Source organism: Conger conger, chromosome 4 (genome assembly GCF_963514075.1).
Source record: "Conger conger chromosome 4, fConCon1.1, whole genome shotgun sequence".
Taxonomy (NCBI): Eukaryota; Metazoa; Chordata; class Actinopteri; order Anguilliformes; family Congridae; genus Conger; species Conger conger.
The window spans coordinates 63,571,041-63,591,724 of record NC_083763.1 but is presented as its reverse complement, the minus strand read 5'-3'; the positions used below and the strand labels follow the sequence as shown (position 1 = coordinate 63,591,724).

Here is a 20,684-nt window from a genome sequence, read left to right as displayed (position 1 = left end):
AAACGGTTAGCACATTTTTTGGCTTCGCTAGCTTTGGAGGTTATTTTTAGATTAGATCGGACGGTCAAAAGTGGCGCATAAATTCCCAGCGAAGACAAGGTAAGAAAGAAAAGTCTTTCTGTTTGTCGCTTGCCGTTGGGGACCCAAAACGTGCTCCGCATACCCGCTCAGGAATGCCATTGGTCTGATTGAGTGTTACTGTATAGGAGCGAGTAACGCCTGACCATATTAAACATGCAAAGCGATCTTTTCCGCAGGAACTGGCCGTATTTTCACAGGCCCCGGTGAGAGGAGGTGTCCGCCCTCCCTTCATCACCAAACACTCCCCTTATATGTGTGACTTTTAATATTGCCAGGGCAGCTGCTCCAAACTGCACCTTTATGAGAAAAGTTCCATCTGCAGCTTATCAGTGCAGTAAAAATATCATTCAATTTTAGTTTTTTTGAGCCTCACTAAGTGGTCACTTTGCAGAATGATTGCTTTTCCTTAACCTGTTTTTTGAATAAGGCACAGGGTACGTAAGAAAGCCAACTCGATCTTGTAGGAGGTAACGCTTTGAAAAGATGCAGTGTTGTGCTTCATCCCTGTTGACTTCGTTCACGCATCTTGTCTGCATTGTAGAACCATGTCAATTTGCATTTTGGTTTCTTCATGGTGTTGTGACTGTTGAAAATTTGCAACAGTTTTCATTTTATCTGGTTCCTTCTCTCAGGGCTCCAACATCACAGACTCCTGTACAGAGATGCTTATGCATGGCATCTTACTGAAAATATCAGCTGGGAACATCCAAGAGCGGATCTTCTTCCTCTTTGATAATCTCCTGGTGTACTGCAAGAAGAAAACAAGGTCTAACTGTTACCTGGCTTTATGTAGCACCATGTAGAGATTAACCCAACTCAATTTCCAGTGCACTTGCATACAGTATCGCATCAATACAGCTGCATGCACTATCATGTTTGAAGTGAGGCTCTTCCTTTCCGCCAGGGTCATGCATATGAAGAGGAAAAATCCTCAGCATCACCCTGGTGCTGAAATGACCTTCCCATGCTTTCTGTTACCATTTACCATTCAGTAGACAGTGCAGCATAACAGAATATGTAGAAATAATATTTGTTGGAAAAACTACTGGATTCAAATTAATATCTGTTTTTTTCTTCCAGACGTTTAAAAAACAGCAAGGCTGCCACAGAAGGTCCCCGGTACTTGTTCCGAGGTCGGATAAACACAGAGGTCATGGAGGTGGAGAATGTGGACGACGGTACAGGTAAATGTCTTTAAAATGTCCTTCTCTACGATAGCATCATTGGCTCAAACCTTAGACATGCACTCTGGCTTTGGGCCAGTGTCTTCTCAGACACCGCTTGCTCTTAGAGATAACAAACTGACCTCAACAACACATTCATGTGGATGCATCAAGTTTTTCGAGTCCAACACTGATGGCTGGTGTGATTACTCCATTTTATCTCATTTTGTCTATCTGCTTCTAAATGCTAGACTATGTTTGCATAAACTGTGACCCAGCACACACCCTGTAGATTAGCTACAATTTAACATATTATTTAGTGGTAGATTTCCATGTACTGAAATGATTTGAATATGTTTTCATGTACTGGTTTTTGTACACACGGGAGATTGAAGGTACAGGGCCTATCTTTTACCTTCAGGCTATTTGGGAAAAAATAGCCTTGGAAATGGAAGATGAGTCATACGACAGTCTATGAAAGTACTCCCGACCTGTTTAATAGCAGTCTGTCTAGGAACTGACTTGGCAGTATCCTGACAGGCCTTTGGTGTGGACTTGGACTGCTTAATGCCGCAGGAAGTGGAATAAGCTGTGTCATTTGAGCTTTAATATGTTCCACACTTTCCCCAAAAACACATGGATTCCAAAGCCTGTACTGATCACTATGAGCACAAAAGAAGCCTTCATTAGAAATTTTTTGCTTCAGAGCCACACCAAGCAGTTCTATGCATTCATGTTGAAGAGCTTTATATATTAAAATGTCAACTGTCACTGAAGTTCAAGTATTTGCTACCTTATTGCTCACATTGAACAAAGATATACATGGCTACAATACTACACGATCAGTGCTCTAGCAGATAAAATCTTGCAGCGAGGAGATTAATATTCAGTAATATGCATCAAAAGCTGATTTTAGGTTCTGTGACGTAAAATATTGGAGTCTCCTGCAAGGGGAAGGTGTTTGAAAATGTGTTGCTAAAGATTGCAGTGGCTTCCGCTTCATAAAGCCAAAATCACATCAGGTTGGAGCAATGTGCTGGAGGCTGTTCGCTAACGCAGATGTACTGTTAAAGCTCTGATTCGACTGGCTGGGAGAAGGCACTGTGTCAGTCTTTGCTGTTTCATAAGCACTGCACTGCACTGCACAATTCTCAAATGTTATTCTAAATGAAATGTCTCTGGATTATCATATCAACTGAAAGTGAATGCATTATTCACCCACTGCTTTTCATTTTACCAAAAGGAAAGGCATTGAGGCATAGCTCTCATATAAGTGTCTCTTTTCACTTAACAGGGTGGGGTGTGTGTTTTGCTGTAGTTACTATGGGTCATACGATAATGTCATAATTCCAAAAAATGAAAATACATCTGTGGTAAAATGTCTAGGGAACTCTGGGCACAGTATACCTTGGACCAGCAAAGCAGTGATTATCAGTTATGTTTGTAGAAGTTATAATTTTCTTCTCCCCAGAAATTTTTATATAAAATCTTTGTAGAAATTATGTTTCTTTCTGCAGATTTTAAGCAGACCTGTGGTTAACCAAGCAATTTCTATGGTCACACGTGGGTGTTCACTAGTTAGACCACACGATGTCTAAAACCACAGTCTGAAGTATTAGAAGATAAATATTTCAACATTTTATCCCAATGGAATACAAGTGCAGAAGGTCAGGCAAATCAGGCTGCTTAATTATTGGTTTATTGTGTTTTTTGCATAGACATGGATTATATTATAGCATATTGCATGCCAGTTGTGCCCCAATTAACCAAACATATTCAGCAGAAATCACTGAACTTGTCAGCCATGCATTTGACACATCTATAGCTGTAAATAACATGTATAAATCGTTCATTATGAAGGGAATCTCTTATTCTGGTTACACTGACTGGATGACAGACTTGTAATCACATTCACAAGTGACAATGTTGACACAATTTGTGAAAAAGTACAATCCAAAATTCAGTTATCATAGAGCTGTCAGTTAAATCTCCTGGCACTCTCTGATCATGTACAAATTAATTGGTGCACAGCACTTTAATGTACTTATATGAGTACAATATTCTGGTTGTAATAATAGTGTGTACTTCTCCTGTGATGTTCTCAATTGCGTTGTCCTCCTCTGGGGTTTGAATCGAATTGCCTAACTATTATTATTTTAAAATGATTTTGCAGTTAAATCAGTATTTTCATAATTAATATCCCCATGCCTCTACCACTCTATATTTTAAAAGTGATTTACTGTAATTTGAGACAGACAAAGGAAGCACTCATAACCACAGTGCAGGGGCTGAATCAGTTTAGAAATAAGTGCTGGATGTGTTTTCTCCAATCTGAACAGACAGCGAGATTGATACATGCTATGTCTAATAGTCCAGTCATTTATTGGATTAGCTTGCGTAGAAATATTTGGATGTGGGAAATAATTGATGAAATGTTGAAACGCTGCCCGTAGATACAAAAGGCAAGCAGAGACCCTTCTGTCAGGCCCAAATCTGTGGCTCTCGATTCCGCTAAACACCTTCCTGACAGAGGAGTGAGATGGAAATTTTCTCTCCTGCCCTTTTGTGGCAGTTAATCTGTGGGGTCATTTCAGACCATTCAAAGCCATCTTGAAGAGTGGTCACAGTGTGGAATAGCTTGCCAGGACATAATAAGAATAAGAAACACTGGGGGTTTTTAAGAGCAGGTTTGATATGGTGCTAGATACTATTTAGGTTTTAGGTACACTTTAGTGGTAGGAAAAGCTGAATGGCCGTTATGGTATGTTGTTATGAAGGAAGATAGTGAGAGGCAAACAGCACCCAGCTGTGCAAATCAATCTACCTACATTTCCACTGCGCTGAAACGGGGGGCACTATTAAGTCAAATTACAGTCATTGAAGCAGTGTTGTGCTGAAATGGTCTTCATTCCAGATTAATGCAGTACACCTCTTGTTATGTTGCTATTTTAAGGCCTCTTCTTCGTTAGTTCACCCTGCTGCCTGTAATTACAGCAATCAGTGATTGTCATTGAAGGGTTCCTGGGTTTCGTGACTTCATGTGGTGGTACTTGCTTGTTCAGAATTTTTGTTTCCTTTTCACGCTGCTTAGCTAACAGCGAATTGCATGCATGCGCCTTGCTGCCAGAGTCCCTTTGATAAACAGTTTAAAATTATTCATACGGCAGAGGTAGAGAAATCAACAATAGTGCCACATTAAGACACAGAGCTGAAGAAAACAAAAAAGGAAAGCTATGTACATTCCTTGATAAAAGGTTCTGTGTGAAATGTAGCCTGCTTTATTTTTGTGTGCCAGCGGACTACCACAGCAGTGGTAATATAGTGAACAACGGCTGGAAGATACATAACACGGCAAAGAACAAGTGGTTTGTCTGCATGGCCAAGACACCGGAGGAGAAGCAGGAGTGGCTGGAAGCCATCTTGAAGGAGCGGGAAAGGAGGAAAAGTGAGTACCCTGTTGAAAAGTAACGGCTCAAGCCAGGTTTTGAACCAGCTGGTAGCTGGTTGACCAGTTCAGACCAGCTCCCAGCTGGTTTGACCAGCTCAAGCTATGTTTTGAAACAGCTGGTAGCTGGTCAAAACATAGGTACCTGCTCAGACAGGCTACCACCATGAGCAGGTTGACCAGCTCATACCCAGCTAGACCAGTTTATGACCAGCTTAACCAGCTCCATTTTCAAGCTGGCGTAGCTGGATTTCACAGCAGGGTAGTGGGACATGTTGTTATTGCACGGGGCGAGGCGGCACGGAATCACTTCAGACCCATTCACATTAGCTAATGTCGCAAACAATGGAAAGGTGAGATGTAATGGATAATTATCTTGTGGGCCCGAAGTCATTATTCTCAGAACTCTTTATCTCCATTATGTACCAAACATAATGGCCAAGTCACACTCGACAGAGTCACGGTGCCACAAAGTGCTGTCGCGCCATTTTATGCATTTTAAAATGTCATTGTGCTTACACTTGTCTGTGTCAATAGAGCATGCATGCTTCTACCCTTTTTTGTTGAATTTGGAATGAGTGCTCTTGCTGATATTACACACTTGGCAATAGATGCCTTCCTGCCTACTCTCGCTGGAGAGACAGGTATGATGTGGTTTGCCACAGTATATGTTTTGTGAGGAAAATGAATTTTTGCCTTGGCTTAGGTCACTGGGGAAAAAGTGGTCAGAGCAACAAATGTAGCAGGGAAGTGCAGAACACTTTACATGTAACCGTCTACACAAGTGATGAAACGCTTGCTGTTGCAATAAATAACATTGCTTCTTGTATTCTTGTACGCGTACAGAGACGGATATGTGCTGTCAGACCATGTAGTGATAATAGTGATGTCACACAGGAAGCCTGAGACCTATTTCCTGTCCTCTTGCTTGTGTCTCCCAGCCCTGAGACTGGGGATGGAGCAGGACACCTGGGTGATGGTGTCGGAAAAAGGAGAGAAACTCTACAATCTGATGAGTCAGCAGGGGCATCTCATCAAGGACAGGAAACGCAAGCTCACCACCTTCCCCAAGTGCTTCCTCGGAAGGTAGGCAACTGTGGAGGACATTTGACCTTGGGATTTAGTGTATATGATACCATTGGTAAGGAAGCTCACAAGTGCACTTTACGACAGGCCAGGCATCTACCAGTGGTAAATAGAATATCTTTGGTAGGCTCTTGCTAATATGTTTTCTGAGACGTCTGGAAAGTGGCATTGCAGAAGAGTGGTTTGCGCTCCAAGATAATGTCGAGGGGCTTTGGGAACAGTACACATATGAATGCAACTAAGCTTTTGAGTGCTTTATTAGTGAAATGACAGGAAATCTGAGATGGAAAGTCAAGTCACCGTTTCCATTCTCAAGTCTAACTTTGTGCACAGCAATTGTGGTTGCTATGCTTAGTTATTAAAAGCAGGTGGGCATGTGACTTGACACATACACCTTTTTGCATAGTGGGGTATTTGTAGTGGCATTCACTTCAGGATGGGGTCTTTTTAACATCTTTTATCCATTCATTTTTTTAATTGGATAAGTGTTCTAAAGAAGAAAAATGCCTCTCTAGTCTTACCCACAGAGTGATCTGGATTGTGTGTCTTTGCCGTTTTGGTCAGGGGAAAATGAGATCCATAAGGGCTTATTCATGAATCTTGTTTAAAGATGTCTGTGAGTGCAGCTCTCGTTGAACGCTGTCATAAATCATACAGATATCCCCTTATGATCACTGCCGGTGTCCACTGTGTCTGAATGCAGAATTACTTTGAACCCTCCTGGGCAATATTAAGATGGCTACGATGGCAAGGATGTTCTCTCATTGCCTTTTACAGGAGCTGACTTTATGGTGGTGTCAAGCTGGAAACCAGTACTTGGATAGTACATAAATATGCTAACATAATATACTGGTTTGACTATATTTGTGTGTTTGGTTACATGTTTCTGTGCTCCTTGTTGTTATTACACCGCTAACCATATCATGCAGCTTGCTTTCCTCAAATCGGCAATTAAATGGACATTGAAAATTTGAGAGGCTAGCCAGGAAATCCCACTCTATAGTTAGCTGGAAAGCTATATTGTGTTAATATTAGCTGTTTCAGATAAAACCGACTTACTAATGGTGATTTAATGATAGTAGTCTTACTGATTTTGTTAAAGCATATATTCGTGGTATGTTAACCATTGTCTGCTATTTTCAGTTCAATAGCTGGGTAGCAAAAGGAGGCCTAGTCCATAAGCTGTGTAATGTGGTGGATGTAACATTATAACTCCTTGTTATAGTGTGATCATTTGACTTGATAATAGTTTTGAAGTTTAATTTAAATTTTACTGTTTTCTGTGGTAGATGACTGTCGTGCATGCAGTCCATGTTGTATAACGCCCTTCAGAGTCCTTTGCTTATGTGAAATAAGGCACTGATGTTACATATTATAACCCTAGTTGTGCTTCATTTCTGAATAACCACATGGCTCCAAAGTGGCTTAAACCATACTTCAAACATCTGGTGATTCTATTTTTAGTTTTGCTCCTATTTTAAGCCTGTTTCCAATGACTTAAAGTCTTGTAAAGCTGTTCTTCATCAACCCTCTCTTTTAGTGATGCTAAATAATGTAAGATGCTCTTCAAACAATTATGTTTTAGATGTGCAGAACATGTCACATTAAGTTTAGATGCTCACAAATAAAGGTATTGCTAATGTAACCCCAAGGTAGACTGGCAGAAAAGCCCCTTGTCAGCTTGATCATACACTATCTTTGAAGAAATGTTTTTAATGATCTTGTATTGTAAAATTGTCCTTTTTGTGGCATAGTTTTCCCAAAAGTTTTAGTTATGGCTCTCTGAATAAAACAATAACAGTGCAGATAAGTCCTGTGAGTGAAAGATTTGTGTGAGATGTTTTCATTGTTCAACATGGCTTTATCCACTTCCTGTCTCTCGGCTTTGAGTAGTAGAATCCTTTGAGCCTCACTTCCTGTCTGTGAGTCTAGGGCTGCTTTACATAATTAAAACATCTATACTATATATTTCTTCTCATAGCAGCATTTTATATTTTATTCTCAATTCTGTTGAGTATGTACAACCAAGTACAAACAATATTTCTTACATTTGGATTGCACTTTCTCATCATTACCATGCCACGGATTTCAGTGTTTGTATATTATATGCATTCATTAAACTTCATGAAGTGTTTCCAGAGAACATTCATATCTCTAGTAATATTTCCAAATGTGTTTAATTTTTTTATTGTTTTTTTAATATGAATCATAATTTTTAGAAATCTTCCTCAATCACTGCTTTCTCACCCATTAGAAATGTTTTGGATACCCAGCACAGCAAGGACCTGTATGAATGACTTGCATGGATGTTGTTCCTGTGTAGGAGCCGTTTATATATTTATGGGTTATGAAAATGAAAATGCATGGGAAATTCATCTATGGTAAAGAAAATGATTTATAACGAATGAAATATGAGAAGGTTACATTATTAATTTGCTTTCGAGGTTATTATGATTATTATGATTCAGAATGACAGTAATTATGATTTCTTATGGTACTTACCCTTTAAGAGACCTTACCTGATCTAGTGACGTCATGCTTACCTGTAGGCTTACCTGTGTATATGAATGGCTACTGAGGTGGGCGCGGGAAGAGAAAAAGTTTTCTACCGCACAAACGCATGAACGCATGGCAGGAAGAGTATATGTTTGTTTGAAATGGAATAAAGGAATAAATGATTGTTGCATTTATCCTCAAATCAAGAACTCTTATTTGGAAATGTGAGTAGACTTTTAATATCCCAGGTCCGGAGTGACTATCATCTTTTTGAAAGTACGAAGTCACAATATCCTGTCAGTCCATACACTACTTTGATTTTCTGTCGTGCCAGATATGTGAGAATTAATCTATGCAGACTCACTGTCATGTACTTGAGTTCTGAAAATGTACTTAGTATGTCAGCTGCGAAGTTCCACACTTCTGTGTGTTCTAGGTTGTATGAAAGTATGTGTTTTTTGGTGCAGATTGCAGTCCTGGTACATCACATTCTACCTGCAAGCCTCATTTCCTCCAGGCCTCTCTGTTTTTCAGCCTATGACGAGAAGCCTGTGAGCTTCAGTTTTCTAGACTTGTGCTTCATAGGGTGGGCTGTGATGAAAGACAGTCCTCAACTTCACATTTACTGATAGTGTCTGCTTTATGCATTATGGAGTGACATGTTGTGTTGAAAGAGTTAACCTGCACCAGTCCTTGGCAGTTATGCTGGTGTTATATCATCTTGGCTTCATAATATAAAAATTAGCCATTTTGTGGTAGCTTGTTGTAATTCACGTTGCTTCTTTTCTCCTGTGACAGACAATTTTGCTTCTGTTGAGAGGAATGTGATGGGACCGAATATTCAGATTTTTCAGGCCTGGATTCCTAAAACGTGATTATTTTTTAGTTTCATGTTTTAATTGGGTGGATAAAGTGCTACAAACCCAGAGGTGCTCAGTTATTTGTTCATTTTGGTCATGTTAACATCTGTGGTGTTTTAAACGCCTTAAAAACAGCCTCTGATCCAGCTCTGAATAGCTGTGGCTAGATTTGATTGTACAGGGGTTGTGAATGGGGAACCACTTTCTCTTTTGGTCTCTCTAGACAATACAAGGTCCAGAGTGGTCTGGAAAAGGAATGAATCTGTCAGCTAAAGTCTTGGAGCAGAGCAAAAAATAATCGCGAGCAGTTCCAAGTCTGAAATGGCCATATGGCGGTGAGCAATATTACGTTAAGGACCTGTGAAAATGTATACTGCTGAACATCTAATTGCCCTTTCAGTCTGTAAACCCTCTTGCGCATACAACACGCTTCTTCCATAAACGCATTGCTTAGAGTCTCTTTGTCTTTGGTGTGCACAAATTCTGTAAGATAGACAGAGCCCTGATTAAAAACACAGTCTTTGGCTAACAATCCTTTTGTTCCTCAGTTTGTGCAGTGAGAGCATTTTTAATGCTGTGCTGTAGCATGAAAAGCTTTGAAGTGCAGTGTTATTCTTGTGTTTTTATATGGTAAGTCCTCCATAACTTAGGATCTGTTATTTGTGGTCTAGTGTTTCAGAGCAGATTCTGTTTACACTAAGATTTAAAAAAACTTGATGAAACTTGGGTAATCTACTTGATCTTAAAGTTAAGTGAATTCTTAACAATGCATGTAAAAATAATGCACTTTGAACCATTGATTTCCAGTCGTAGTACATTTGTAAAAGGGTTCAGATTTGATACAGTGCCTTCAGAAAGTATTCACACTTTCCCATTTCACTTTCACACCTCTTTTTCACGTTTTGTCCTGTTATATCTAAACGTTTTAATGTATTTAAATAATTTATATTACAAGGCAAATGCATTTTATTTAATAAACATTTTTTAATAAAGGACATTTACAAAAGTATTCACCCCCCTTCCCCCAAGAGAGAAATCACAGCACTCAGATATGTCTGTATGAGCTTTGCACCTGTCGATTTTTTACTTTCTACCCATTTCTCCTTGCAATTTTGCTCCAACTTGTTGCCAGGCTTGGAGGAGTGTTGGTGGGCAGCAATGTTCAGGTCATATGCTATTTCATTTTTTCAATGGGATTTAAGTCTGGGCTTTGACTGACCCTCTTTTAAAGCCATGCCTTTGTAGTTTTCTTGCTGTGTGTTTGAGTCATTGTCCTGTTGGAACATGAATCGCTTAACTAAACACAAATCTCTTGTGGGCTGAAACAGATTATCCTCATGGATTTGCCTGTATTTGGCTCCATCCATCTTGGCTTTGGTGGCAACAAGTTTCACAGTCCCTCCTGCTGAAAAGCAACCCCATAGCCTGGTGCTGTCACCACCATGCTTGACGGTAGGGATGGTGTTACCTGGCTGATGGATCGTGGTAAACATTGCGGTTTTACTTTCAGACCGAAGAGCTCAACTTTAGTTTCATCAGACCACAAAATCTTCTTCCAGGAAGTCTCAGAGTCTAGAGCTGCGGAAACTCTGCCATCTGTGCAACACTGGCAGCTACTCTTTGACAATACCCTTCTCACCTGGCTGAGTGTGGTATAGTCTGCTTCTGCCATATTTTTTTCATTTTGTTACAATGGACTTAGCAGTCCTCCTAAGAAGGTTCAAAGCATTGCTATTCTTTTCATAACCTCACCAGCATTTAGCCTCCTAACAGCTTCATTCCTAAGTTCCATAGGCAGTTCCATGGTCTGGAGTGACTGATATAATCTACTGTTGCTGTTGTGAGACCCAACAAATCAGTGATGTTCATTCTGCAATCATGCAACTGAATGGAGGTTGATTTGAAATCAACATGGACCTTGTAATCATACTTCTTAGTGAGGTCACGTCATTTGCAGGTTTTTTTTTTTACTCTAATATAATAATATAATAAATATGATATTAATTCATGTAATTATATGATAACATACTTTTGGAGTAGAAAAAAATCCAAGGTAAATTTGACTTTGAAACAGTTCAAATAAGAAATAATACATTGAAAAACCTTTGAAGGCACTGTATTTCACTCATTTGTTGAATTCCTCATTATTATAGAACATATTTCACACCATGGGAGACTTGGTAATAACTTTGAGATTTGGTAACCTGCAAATAGTAATAATATGTAAAGCCTATACCACAGAGTTTCATCACTACAAGGAAAATTATGGAGTGGTTTTGTTCCTGTATTATACAGTAGGTACCGTGACATTGCATTAGCAGAAACGCTGTGCTCTAATATCTGACATTTTCATTGTCAGTTTATAAACTATACAGCAGGGAACAGCTTGAACGTGTTACACATTTATTCTTATTGCATGACCTCCATTTGGCAAAAGGTCATGAGAGCTTGGTATTCAAAACATTCTCTGTTTTTCATCCCTGACTCAGGGGTAAAGGCTAGCAAATCGACATAATTATGTGGGTCTCATCCACCCCCTCAGCCCCTTGAGCCCCGCGGCCCCCCAGCTCCAGACAGTAAAGACAAGGAGGATTTGTGGGGGCGATGCAGATGCTGGGGGTGTCCAGGAGGGATGGTTTCTCTGAGTTGTGGGAAGTGGGGAAGCATGTTACGCTGCTCTGATGCCCAATGGGTTCGGTCTCCGGCGGGTGCTTTCACATGCCTGCGTTGCCGTGACGTCAGGTTCCCTCCGCACTGGGAAGACCACAAAATTACACCAGTGGAGTGGTCTGTGTTTGTTTTTCTTCTGTGGGAGCGTGAGCGCCGAGGGTGGGTTTGCGGATGAAATTAGAAGCACTGAAGAACAGAACAATTTAGTCAGTTTGGGTTGGAAGGAGACCGTAGGTGGTGCAACTGCGTGGTTTTTGTATGACGTTTTGTTTCCTGCTTGTTACAAGTGATGGATGGTAAACTGAAGCTGTGAAACTCAAGTTCTCACAACTAGTATTGAAAGGCTAAATGCTTTGTAAATGGATCCCCCCATATCTGACACTGCACATAGATTCCATGTCTAATCCTTAAAAAGGCTTTGCAAATCCTCAATAAAGGCTTTCACAAGCTAGTTGTCTTTTTGTCATGTTGGTTATAGCCTTCAACATGGTTGAGAATAATGGCAACTATCCCCTGGCTGTAGTTTGCCCTGGAGTGGCATCAGCCTATTATACAAAGCACAAGCCTGTTCACTGCATACATTCACTTAAAAGCAACCATTTCCTTGGGATATACTGTTGAAAGAGTTAGAAAAATTGAGGCTATGAAAAGGCTGGAGTTGAGTTTGAATGAAATAAAAGCAGAATAAATTGAGAAATGTTTTGTGTGTGAAAGTTGTGGTGCATGATATTCTCTCTTTCGTATTCTCTCCCATAGTGAGTTTGTGTCTTGGCTCATGGAAATCGGAGAAACTGACAACCCGGAGGAAGGGGTTCATTTGGGCCAAGCTCTGGTAGAGAATGGCATCATCCACCATGGTGAGTCACCTCCCTCCTTCCTCATGTCCCCAGGCCTTCCTCTTCCTCCACTGCCAGCCTGTGGAGGTGTGTGAGGGAGAGCGCAATTCAAAACATCTCACAGTTATTTCAAATGCTGGGAGCTAAGAAAAGCAGATGCTTATGTTTTGTAGGGCCATTTCTGTACACTGCATGCTTATAAAAATGTTTTATTTAATAATGTTTTGATTGCACTATATGGCCTTGGATCGTTATTGTGTCATTTGTTTGGTAACTTGGAGGGGATTTTGCTTTAATGATTCACGCTGTGTATAATTTTTTCCCACGAACTTAGATCTGAGCCAAGCTCTTTGTGAAATAACATTCTGTTTTATTGCTTCTGAAGTGCGAGAAATGAATTTGAGACTCTGAGCTCTATCTGGGAAAAAATAACTCTGCTTTACGGAGTGCTCACTGAGGGGGATGAATTCACCAGTAAAAAAAATTACTTTTCATTAGGACTTTAATGTGAGTTGCATGCGGGGCTGCACTGTGCTCAACCGACTGCTTTCTATACAGAGTTCACAAAGCTCCTCACAGGGCGTGAACTGTGAGCATGACAGCATTATCTGCAACCACTGCTTTCTAATCCGCAACTGCAGGGTTTGTCAAAGTGAAAATGCACATTGCGGCCAGACAGTCATTGATATTTTTGTGGTTTTCTCTGATGTTTAATAGAGTATTTCCACCCCTCCTTAACCCACATCCCCTCTCCCGAATTGTGTTTTATTTTTTCTGTATACACACCACATAGAGCCTTGAGATCCATCAGTGTTTCTCCTTCAGTTACAGACAAGCACCAGTTTAAGCCAGAGCCAGTGCTGTACAGGTTCCGTTATGACGATGGCACCTACCACCCCAGAAGTGATATGCAAGATGTCATATCCAAGGTAACCATTTTAGGCCATAATTAGTTGCCTAGATTTGCGATTAGATTGTTTTGAATTAATACCGAGTAGGATCTGTCTTCAGATTGCTCCCTAACCACAAATCCTTATGAATACAGATCAATGTTTTCATTTCCAGAAAGTAATGAGAAGTTTGTCAAATTAATATTGTCTTTCCTTCAGGGTGTCAGGCTGTTCTGTCGACTTCATAGTTTATTTACTCCAGTGATCAGGTAGGGCTGAATTTCAGTTTCTACCTCATTAAATGTGCTTCTTCACACTTTTAATAACTGATGTGGTCATGTTGTTGTCATGCTCTTTCCTTTTTCCTATAAATAGGTCTGACAGTATGTTTGAAATTTGAAAGCACTTGACTTTTACTTTGGTTTTCAGCTTGTTGTGTTCTATAGACAGACACTTTTTGAGTTTTACTGAAGGGCCAAACCATGTGATGTTTGTAGATAGAGGACCTTAATGCAATCTCCAGTCAACAGAAGCACAACAGAGCAACATCAGAATCACTTCCTTTCCGGTGGGGGTGGGGGGGCAGTGTTGACCATTGCGTAATGTATAGTCTGAACTTACATTTATCAGTGAATATAAGCAGACAACAAGAGCATGATGGAGCTCTCCTGCTGCTGGAAGCTCAGTGTGAGTTTAAGCAGGGAAAGGGCATTTGCTGGCAGCTCAGTGTGTTCTTGGGCACAGGGTCTGGGCCTCATTTCTCTGGGCTTGTACATCGGGCCACAGGCACCGGGGTCATTAAGGAGCTCTTCGGCTCCAAACATGCTACTTGGGTTTCCAGAGGCCTGAGAACACTGATGCATTATGGTTAAACAGCTTGGCTCTGGGAGAAATGCAGTATGGCAGCAAATGTGTCCAAAGTGGAAATGCAAAGCAGGTGTATTTCAGTGAATCTGGCAACAGGTTTGGCCACACTAAATTAAAGTCCTCCCGTTAAGCAAAATGTAAGCAGTGTTTATGGAGTGCATGTTTTCTTGAGAGAGTTGGTTGGCTGCTCGCGGTATGTTTCTAGTAATGCCATTGTTTCTGTTAAAAGCACGCTGCACTGGAAATGGGCTATGGCAGGGGGCCACTTTTGAACATCGACCGTGTTGGCATTCAGCAAAATTGCTTGGAGCAGTTCTCTCACTTAACATGAATGTAACTGAGATTAGCAGATTCAGATCACAGGGTCCGTAAGTAAACACCGTACTGCTGTTTCTCAACAAACAGCCTGCAGATAAGTTTAAACACGGCACACTTAAAAACAACATTTCCCTTCAGCTCTTGCCTCCTGCAGCCTTGGTGTTGAGGGGAGAGGGGTGGCTTGTCTGAGAGCCAGTGAGGTTCGGCCAGCCATAGTGTAGTTAGGACCAAATCACCGCCCCCCTGTGTTTGTGTGTGTCTGTGAGAGTGTGTGAAAGTGGTCCCATGTTCTCAGGGGGTGCTTACGGTGCCTTTGAGCTCAGCACAATGAGGCTCTGGCTTGAGGAGTGACATTTTGCTAATTGAAGCTGCCGACTGCAGTCTAATTGGGTGGAATTTCCTGGTAGTAGGGAAGGGGGGTGGGGGTGGAAACGCCCCTGCCTTCCCCATGAGAAAACCCATAAATCCTACTTCACTTGATCCCACAGCTCATACCTTACCATCCCAAAAAGGCCTGTTGCGTAACATTGTTTACTTCAGCCAAAAGGTGGGAACTGTATCTGTTTAATTGTATATGGGTGGCGGAGATTTCCGTGAGAGAGTGTGTGTGAGAGAGAGAGAGAGAGAGAGAGAGAGAGGGGGAGAGAGGGGGAGAGAGGGAGAGAGAGGGAGAGGGAGAGACCATCTGGGCTAAAACCCTGCAGTAATTTGTGATTTTGCAGGCAACAATCGAGCTGCGGCTCGGCTTTGACCTTCGGTCACCTGTGCTGCAGCCCGCGTGGTGCTTCTGCCAGGCAGATGGCCGCCTGGTGGGCTTCTCCTTACCCCTCATTTTTCACTCTGACAGCCTCTGGGGTCCGGCCACAAGTGCCTTGTGATAGGCAGCGATAACAGCAAGCTTTTCAGGCCCACGAGGCACTGCATTGCACAGGACTTGGGAAAAACTTCAGCCCATCATCAGCCTGTCTAAGACCCCATACCCATCTCCATCCAAGTACTTACCTGTTTATTTACTTTAAAAATTATATCCCTGACATGTAATTTGGATGTAAAGGTGTGGTATAAAAGTGAGTATAAAAACTTCACAGTTCCCGATGGGCAGATCAGGAGGCGTATGGTCATTAACGGGGGCACGCACTGAAGGTCTCAGACACTGCGTGTGGTGGCCGGGGTTGGAGGGTTGTCAGAGTGTGGGCTGATGCAGCCCTGGGCTTTCCGCTGTTCCCGGGCGGTATGGGTGTCCCACAGGAGACCCTGCCTTCATGGGAAAATGACTGCTCCATCACGTAGTAAATTCCAGGGCTCTGGCATAAGCAGCGAGGAGGCGGGAGCAGCAGAGCACAGGGACACAGAGGCTGACTGGTAAAGCCAGATAAAGACCGGGCTTTGCTGTCCACATACTCAGCATATGCTACTGGAAAAAACTCAGGCCGGTACATTTATCATCAAAAAATACTACCACTCTGTAACTGATTCTATTTTTAATTAATTGAAACAATGTCATGTGCAGACAGTATGTCGCAACATCTGAGGATTTATGTTTGCAGTTTGAGCATTGTTTTGTAGGGATTTGTGACTCATAGGTATTTGGGAAGAATGTGGAAACCCTTTTTGAAACATCACATGTCCTTTAATTATCCCTTTAAGTAATGGGATTTAAGCTATCTAGAATCACCAATCGCTGAATCAAACAGTACTATACCATCTATACTGAAGCAGGTATATGCACTATGGTAAAAACACTGAGGGGACTGCTCCAAGGTGGCCTACTTCTGTCTTTTAGCATCACTGTGATTTATGTCCATCCTGCCAGGAAAGGCTCCTCAAGACTGGGGTTCCGCTGGGTGTATTCATGTTGCTAAGATAATGGCCTAAGATAATGGCCAGGGGTCAAAGGTCATCCTGCCGCATCTCCAGCTCAAGTTCAATGCGGCTGAAGCTCGTCATATCCTCAAGTCATTTCTTTTCTGCTGTCTACTCAGGGATAAAGACTACCATCTCAGAACTTACAAATCTGTGGTGATGGCGAACAAGTTGATAGACTGGCTCATCGCACAGGTAAGATTCGAAGTTGATACCGCCATCTTTTGTTTTTGTTTTACCGCCTTGTTTGTTCGCGTGCATGGATATTGAAAGCACATTTTCTACCCAGGAAATGGGAGAGGATGAAAGAAAGGAAGAGGGATCTCACTGTTTTCTAAACAGGCCGGGCACTTGAAATATGCGGCAGAGGAAATGTGGCTGAAACGATAGATTGCAAGCCAGCCGTGATACTGTATTTCACTGCGTTTCACAATGAAAAGCACAGCAGAGGAGAACTTTAATTTGCCTTCAGATTTTTACTGTGCTTGACTGAAGCCTGAGATGAACAATTAATAGACATGTAATGCTAGTCGCTAGTGGTGAAAACGGACGAAGGCTTGTACTACAGCGCTGAATGCAGTGCTCTACAGCTTCTCAGGCAGTGGCCTGGACATGTTGCAGAATCGCTCAGACCTCATCATTCTATTGGCTTGGAACTGCGCCCCTATTTGTGGTTTGTTGTAGTCAAGTTTAGGCTCTTTGGAGCAGGGGAAAAAGCATGGGTGTGACTGCAGTGTTGAGGCCTATGGCTGCTTCTCTCTTTACACCTGATGTGTGCCTTCTTTCAGGGCGATTGCAGGACAAGAGAGGAGGCCCTGATCTTGGGGGTCGAACTCTGTGACAATGGATTCATGCACCATGGTATGACTGATTCACTAACTCGTATTAATTGAAAGTCCCTGTGCAACAGTGAGTGTTGTCACTTGGTTCAAAAGACCATTGCCTCAGCTTTTCATTTCCCATGGCTCATATTTTGATTTGCCATCAGTGATTAGAGATTGGCTCACAAAAATGTAGACTGTAATAACTACCATCATGTCAAATATAACTGTCAGTAAAATGAGATTCTGGTGTTCTGTTTATTAACATACAGTACTGTGAGCATGTGATTGAGTCGTGGCTGCTTGGCATTGGCAAATGAATAGATGTTTGTCTGTCCCAAGTGAGAATGGTCAGTTGTCATAGTTACCAAATAGTTTGTTTGTGGAGTTCCAGGCACTTTACAGAGTCTTGACCACTGCTGCCAAAGTTCACATCATACATGTCTGAGCCATACCACATATCTCATTATACATGAAGTCAGTGTTCCAAAGAGCCCACAGTTTAGTTTGGTCCACAGCAAATCCACGAGAAATGCATAAAGCATTATAACCATAATGACTACACTTTCATTTTCAATTCTCAAGATGTAATTTCTGTACCCATACTGATCATTTATTCTTGGTTTTGTGGTTGCAGAAAGTTGCCAAGTTATATCTGATCTCTCAATTTAAAATGAAGACTCATTTGTAGAAACTAGTTTTTTGGGTGAGGTGGGGGTGGGGGTTACTTCAAAGTGGAGGGGCTCGGTTCTTGTCTTTGTTGCCCTGGAGACGGATTTAAATCCTGTCCAGGTCCTTTTCTGAGCTCCCGCTTTCCATGCAAATGGCGGGGCTCCCATGGTAGCAAGACCCCTCTTATTGCCTAGCGCTCTGAACATGGCAAAAAACAACCTCTATGTCACTCTCGCTTTAATCTTCCACTGGCAAATTCCAGCCTTTCATTCCCCGCATCCTTGGAACCCAAGTAAGTTATTAAATTGCTCATATCATATATTTTATTATTATTTAAAGATCTTAATTGTGATTTCAAAGTAGAATGTTTCATGTGGTGAAGTTCGTTCAAACAGACCTTGAGAATTCAACAATAAAATACGAGAAGAGAACCATTTAGAATACCAGTGAGTGGCCAGCACAGAAGACCAAGGTGAAGCGGTCTGCTGCAAGGGTTCTGCTCAACACAAACGGCACAGCTTGAAAAGTGCCCTTCAGAGGGGATTAATGGCTTCTAAAACCCTCTGTTCGCAGTGCTGGAAAAGAGCGAATTCAAGGACGAGCCTCTATTGTTCCGCTTCTTTGCTGATGAGGAGATGGAGGGATCAAACACCAAGCACAAGCCCATGAAGCATGATCTCAAGATAGTGGAGAACGTCATCGCTAAGACCCTGCTGGTGAGAGACCCTCTGCCTGGCTACCTGCTCACAATGGGCCAGACTCTAATGCTCCTGGCATTGTCATTCAGTCACTTTTCTATAGCTTTATATATTTGCATCACACACCTTAGTAATGGCTTCCATTAACTTCAGTCTTTCAGACTGATACTGTCTCAGGCAAACCCCTTGCAGATGAAATACAGATTAATAGCAAGTCCCTAGAAAAGTGCAGCATGACACTTTGAGGCATCTCTGTTTGTTCTCTGCGGTGCAGAGAGCAGTTTTTGCATGAAGCTGTATACTCACATTCTGTGGGACTGCAATGTATTGCGCTGTTTCCGTGCTCACTCTCCGTTTCTGCCACAGATTAGACCGAGCGTTGGGGGCTACGGCTTTACTCTCGAAGACCGCAACCGGGTCCCCATCATCAAGTCTGTGGAGAAAGGGTCGTACGCCGAGGTAAAGTAAACGCACCCTCCTGCTTGTTTTTCATGTGTTAAACAGAGTCAGATGCTAAGCGTGCCATCTGTTGCTGGACGTGCTGAGTGTACACAGGAAGGCACGTGGAGCCCTGCTGTTGGGCTCTGTTTACCCTGGTCTCCGTGTGTCTCTGTTTGCTGTCACGCCTCAGACACGGAGTCTGTCTATGTAAAGGGTATCTTTGTGCGTCCGTGTTCATAACATCAGAAGGAAGTTTGGACACAGGCACACGACTGGGGAACAGCTGGGCCTCGGATCAGGCCTTTCGGCATTGGCAACGCCCCCGGGACAGTGACTGCCCATAGCTGCTGAAGAGATCCAAAGAGAACCAAAGAGATCCCGGGGGAATGGGTAGCGACTGCACTTATATATGATATATGATAAAATATATGCACTCTGCTTTTTTAAAAGTTTGAAACAAGAATCAGGAATATTACCTTCAGAAAAATGCTGTCCTGAAGATGGTACCGTATGCTCACATGAGTTATTATATTTGCCTCATCTTGAATCTTCTATGGGTGTAGTTAGTGAGCTCTCTTGAACTTCAGTTTGACCTTTGTTCTTTCACCTAAATACTTACTAAAATCATAGTGCAGTCAATTTCCATCTGGAATGGTACATATTTGAGACAGAGAGAATGGTCACATTAGATGAATATCACATTTCTCTACCGTAGTGGTTATTCTATCAAAAGCAAAGTCAGGTTGAGAAGCCTTCCAGCCAGAAATGAGACAGTCTAAACCTGGTAATCCATTATGGATGCACAGAGGACTCAACTGAAACTGAAGGTCCTCAAAAGGTCCGTTATCTCAGTTTCATTCCGATAATATTGTGTGACTTATTCACTTCATGTATACAGCGTGCAGAACTGAATTCAATAAATATTTGATGTGAAGGGACATTTTATGTGAGCACTTATCAAATGATTGGGCTAGTTAAATAACAGCACTTGGCATGAAATCCAGAAACAGATAAGGTCCTCCTTATCCAGCCCTGTTCTCCAGCATGCAGTTCAGCCATACACACTGCGTCTGTCTGGCTGTGTGCAAAGGAGAGCGCTGAAATGGATTGTTGGAAGTGTAGTTCATGTTGGAAACTGGTTTCAACATTTAATGTTATTGTGATGTTCTGTATTTGTAATAAGATCTGTGGTGTTTGTGTATTTTCTTGTGCTTTGTGGTAGTAATGGTATGGTCAGTGGGGAGAAAACCTACTATATATCAAGCCCCCTCACAAGCCCAGAAGAGAAACATTTGTAGATTGAATGCCCTATGTTTTCATCATTCATTTCACACATTATTAGTATTATTAGTTATTATTTGTTTTGGTCCAGTTTTTGGCACTTTAATAAAAATGTTCGGCAAAAGTTTCTCTTAGTGGCCCCCTGTTGACTTTCCATCCTGCACAAGCCAATTGCCACATATCCTGAATTCACCAA

General features: G+C 41.8%; 1 protein-coding gene across 1 annotated transcript in view; it reads left to right on the top strand.

Annotated features, from left to right (window-relative positions):
- The window catches only part of prex2 (phosphatidylinositol-3,4,5-trisphosphate-dependent Rac exchange factor 2), a 104,132-nt gene that overhangs the window by 29,824 nt on the left and 53,624 nt on the right, over nucleotides 1-20,684 (top strand). The window contains exons 7-17 of the mRNA XM_061238332.1: nucleotides 714-847; nucleotides 1,162-1,265; nucleotides 4,540-4,689; nucleotides 5,631-5,775; nucleotides 12,558-12,658; nucleotides 13,463-13,566; nucleotides 13,747-13,796; nucleotides 16,695-16,770; nucleotides 17,364-17,436; nucleotides 18,642-18,784; nucleotides 19,133-19,225. Coding sequence (XP_061094316.1) covers nucleotides 714-847; nucleotides 1,162-1,265; nucleotides 4,540-4,689; nucleotides 5,631-5,775; nucleotides 12,558-12,658; nucleotides 13,463-13,566; nucleotides 13,747-13,796; nucleotides 16,695-16,770; nucleotides 17,364-17,436; nucleotides 18,642-18,784; nucleotides 19,133-19,225 — 1,173 coding nt within the window. The remainder of the gene's footprint in view (nucleotides 1-713; nucleotides 848-1,161; nucleotides 1,266-4,539; nucleotides 4,690-5,630; nucleotides 5,776-12,557; nucleotides 12,659-13,462; nucleotides 13,567-13,746; nucleotides 13,797-16,694; nucleotides 16,771-17,363; nucleotides 17,437-18,641; nucleotides 18,785-19,132; nucleotides 19,226-20,684) is intronic.